This window comes from Copadichromis virginalis, linkage group LG18 (genome assembly GCF_057382275.1).
Source record: "Copadichromis virginalis isolate Kocher_CV1m ecotype Utaka linkage group LG18, C_Virginalis_male_GT1.1, whole genome shotgun sequence".
NCBI lineage: Eukaryota > Metazoa > Chordata > Actinopteri > Cichliformes > Cichlidae > Copadichromis > Copadichromis virginalis.
In genome coordinates, this window is record NC_140635.1 from 2,527,019 (window position 1) to 2,531,034 (window position 4,016).

Below are 4,016 nucleotides of genomic sequence, written 5' to 3' on the forward strand. Positions count from 1 at the left end.
TCAAGAGAAGCTCCAACATGTGAAGGGCTTTTATTCTGAAGGGATGAAAACACTTCTGATGTACTTTTAGTGCAAAAAAAGCTTTTGAACAAAAACAATATATATATATAAAAATGAACTCTGAAATTAAAAATACACAATCACAAATACAAAAGCTTTAGGGAGTGAACGGATTAAATAGTGAATTAAATTATTGTTCATCATCAGCTGTAAATTAAAGTTATGACACATATTTATTCACATTGTCGCCTCATAAACTGGAATGTTTGAAAAACTACTTTAAATTAAAATAGTCAATAAAAACAAAAATAAATAAAAAACAGAAAACCTGATTACAGACGAGCAGCGAGCCCCACGGGCAGCGTGCTGCATTCAGGTGACGTCGGTCATTATTTTAGCTTTAAAACCTGAAGTGAAGAAACTAGAACGACTGAGCAGATGTTAATGTGAAGTCCTGAGCTGCTGCAGCCTCTGCTTCAGCTCTCTGCTCCTCTTCCTCAGTTCATCTTTCTTTGCCAACAGCTTCCTCTCCTGCTCTCTGACCTCCATGATGAACTCCGCCGCCTTCTTCAGGATCACCACCTTCGCCGCTTTTTCATTGTTGGCCACCGCTGGGACCTCGTCCCTCAGAACCATGAAGCTCATCTTCAGCTCGTTTCTCCGCTGCCTCTCCAGCACGTTGTGAGTCCTGCGCTTGTCGTTGTCCTCGCCCTCCGATTTCGGGCTCCAGCACCGGCGCCCGCCGCTCTGCCTCGGTGCCGCGCTGCTGCTCTCCGCCTTCACACGTTTCTCAGGGGGTTGCTGGGCAGCGTAGTTGTGTTGGTGGATGTTGACATGAGAGCGTTTCAGGACCAGAGGGGAGGTGTGGGACCGTCGAGATGACTTTCTCCTGTCCACTGTCACCACATCGATCTCTTCCTCTTCCTCTTCATCATCTTCCTCTTCTGAGAAAAAACAAGGAAAAACATTCTGGTGTAAATAAAAGTGATCGCGGTCTGAGCCAAAACCACCGTCCTGCTGATGGACGAGTGACTGAACAGGGACAGAAAACGAGTGAAAGCAGCAGAGCGAGACAGAAAACGTGCCCTCCTTGAACTCCTCGCTTCCATATTTTCCATAGTTTTCAGACATTTACCGGCCAATGAAAACATTTCTCAGATGTCTGCTGACACTGACAGTACTGGTGGATATTTTAATCCACAGCTTAATTCAGACCAAGGTTACGTTTTAGTGTACTACTATCCACAGTAACTATAGCGTCAAAATAATGGTGACGTATGAGGAACAGAAAGAGCCCTGTGGTGAAGCTTTCTGAACAGCTGGTCTGATCTGGGATGACAGGTACGGCTTCACTGAGAGCCCCCACATCATTTGACTGTCCTCTGCACTTCCTGTGATGTAAAAGTACTGACCGCAAGAAGAAAACCAGCTACTGATTTTAAGGAGTTCACTTATGTCAGCTGATTGGACCCCAACGCACCTGAGCCTGTTGAGCCCCGCCTTGTTTAGGCTCCCTGACTCAGAGATCTGACCTGTGTGTGTGTGTGTGCGCGCGCGCGTGCAGGATGTCACAATGTTTGCAGCATCTAATATTTGTAAGTCTAATAAATTAAAAATAATTTCACTACTTTAGGAAAAGTCTGTCGTTTCTACTTCTGTTATGAAAATCCTCACACAGCCTGCAGGATATTTGCCTGCTTGGTGATAGGCTGTTCCCAGACGCTGTAATTAAAGGATGGCCACACCACAGTAGTGTTGGATATCAATAGATGCAGTATTTTGAGATGCTCTGAAAATCACTGGGTTACTACATTTCCCAAAATGCAAGTGGATCCTACCTGATGCTTCTTTGTTTCTAACCACTGGTCTCAGAGGGTAAATGAGAAGTGAAGGAAAGGTCGGAGAAAAGCAGAATTCAGAGTTCAGTGACTCTGATACTCAGGATTAAAGAGCTGGCTTTTCAAAATAAAACTCACCTGATTCGCTGTCACTGCTGCTGGGTGGTGGCGAGTCCAGTCTCAGCTCAGACCCCACCTCCATCGCCACACCATCATCCATCTGCTTCTCACCCAGGAACACCACAGAGGGGTCAATGCAGTCTGTCACCGAGGTGTGGAAGTCCTGCAGGTACCCAGCGCTCACCTGAGACCCGCCCACCTGCTCGTCAGCTGTTCTGTCTGTGATGGTCTTAGTGTTGCAGGAGTCCCGGCGGGCCCGCAGCGAGGCCAGCCTCTCTGACACCACCTTCTCCAGCTCTGTGGCGGCGGCGAAGCTGCTGCTCCACATGCAATCCTGGATGATGAAGGACTGCAGAAATGCTGCAGAGGAGCTGTGGTCATCGTCCAAGAGGTCAGACACCGCCTCCAAGTGGTCGGCGGCAGACAGGGAGGGTCTCCGGCTGGGGGACAAGGGAGGTGTAGGCAGCAGCTCGAACTTCTTCCAGATGTCTTCGCTGGGAGCCGGCAGGAGCTGGCTGCGTGGAGGAGGGTAGAAGTCTTCCTCTTCACCATTCAGGAAGAAGTAGGGCTGGACCACGTCGTAGTCATAATCGTAGTTTGTGCTGTTCAACACCGGCGGCATGACGGCGGCCTGAGAAACACAACAGGAGGTCAGCCTGAGCCAAGCACATGACCACAACATCAAAAACCATCTGATATTACAACAGTGCAGGAGAATCAGTTAAGCATGCCAGACTCCATTCAAAAAACAGCTAGTTTAGCTTTCTTTGGATTAAAGTCCGAGTTTACATAATAGAAAGCAAAGATCCTTCATCAGTAAACAGCACTACACACATCTGCAGTGCAGATACACTCACTCAAATGTATTAAAACTCGGGATTTAACATGCGTAACAGCTTTAAAAGTAGTAATTTTATCAAAAAATAAGAACAGAATATGCGGTTAAAAGACATAAGTAAAGGTTGCAGAGCAGAGTTAAACACAGAGCTTCAGTATGAGTAAAGTCTCCAGACAGGCGAGAACTTCTGCAGATATGCGAAACTCAGCTGTCAAAATGCGCGACGCTAGTTTAATAACGTTGAATCATTTATTCAGAGTCACGCATCAAAGGAAAAACGGTCAAAATGCGAAGAACGAACATCAGCGATAAATTCGGCACACATTTTAAACTGACTAAGCGAAAAGTTAAACGACAGCAAAGAAAAGCATCCAGAAAGCTTCAGACATAAACTTACCGTTTTTCTCCAACAGTTAAGGTGAAAACGTGAAAAAGGTCCAAATGTTCAAGCGAGTAACGAGTAAACTTATAGCGGGCTTTGTCCAGCAGAGCCTGTCAGTCTTAAATAATCCTCAGTTTCTCGAGAACAGACGCTATAACGGTCCCTCAGTGTCGCCCAGCTGCTCTGCCGTCTCAGCGTGAAACTCAGCCATCAGCTGCTTCACACACATTAAATACTCCGGCTTTTATATCTTCATCCGCCGGCACTACAATCTTCCCGCCAAATGCGAACTACGTAGTAAACAAACGGGACCTATCGATGTGCTGCTGACCCTTTAGAAAATAACCTTTAGTGCATTTCTGCCATAAAAGCTTGATTGTAGTATTAGTTTTACTTTAAATTCAGCAAGAAGATGTGCAAAATATGGGAACTATTTTACTCAGCGGACGTGTACTTTTTGTGAATGGTAAGAGGGTGGTCGTGACTGTAAGTGATGTAAAGGAACAAAGTTCCGGGAAACCCGCTCTTATCCCGTGATGAAGTCATGAAAACAAACAAGAAAAACAATGTTTATCGAAAGAAAACCTGGATTGAATAAACAAACAAACAACAGAACGAAGAAAACGATCACGAGCTCCGAATGCAAAAGCAAAACACGACATGTAATAGAAAGATTTAAAACTAGATTAAAAGACTAAAAAAAAAAAAAAAAAAAAGTAATCTGCTAATAGAAAATGTATTAAATGAATCAAGTTTGATAAAATAAAAACAATTACAATATCATTAAAGAATAAAATAAAATTTGAAAGGAAAACTAACCTAAGAGAAGGAATTTTAA

The 4,016-nt window shown here is 44.5% G+C and overlaps 1 protein-coding gene across 2 annotated transcripts; it reads right to left on the reverse strand.

The window, feature by feature from the left end:
• On the reverse strand, positions 1-3,430 carry LOC146686900 (transcriptional regulator Myc-2-like). 2 transcript variants are annotated; one of them, XM_085440134.1, is made up of 3 exons: positions 3,194-3,430; positions 1,977-2,589; positions 1-941 (listed from the first exon to the last, which is right to left on the reverse strand). In XM_085440134.1, the coding sequence occupies exons 2-3, from the start codon at positions 2,578-2,580 to the stop codon at positions 442-444; spliced, it is 1,104 nt and encodes a 367-aa protein (XP_085296260.1). In that variant the 5' UTR covers positions 2,581-2,589; positions 3,194-3,430; the 3' UTR covers positions 1-441. The 2 variants fall into 2 exon arrangements, with proteins under 2 accessions (XP_085296260.1, XP_085296259.1); XM_085440133.1 differs by having other exon boundaries at positions 1-944.
• Between the last annotated feature and the right edge of the window lie 586 nt (positions 3,431-4,016).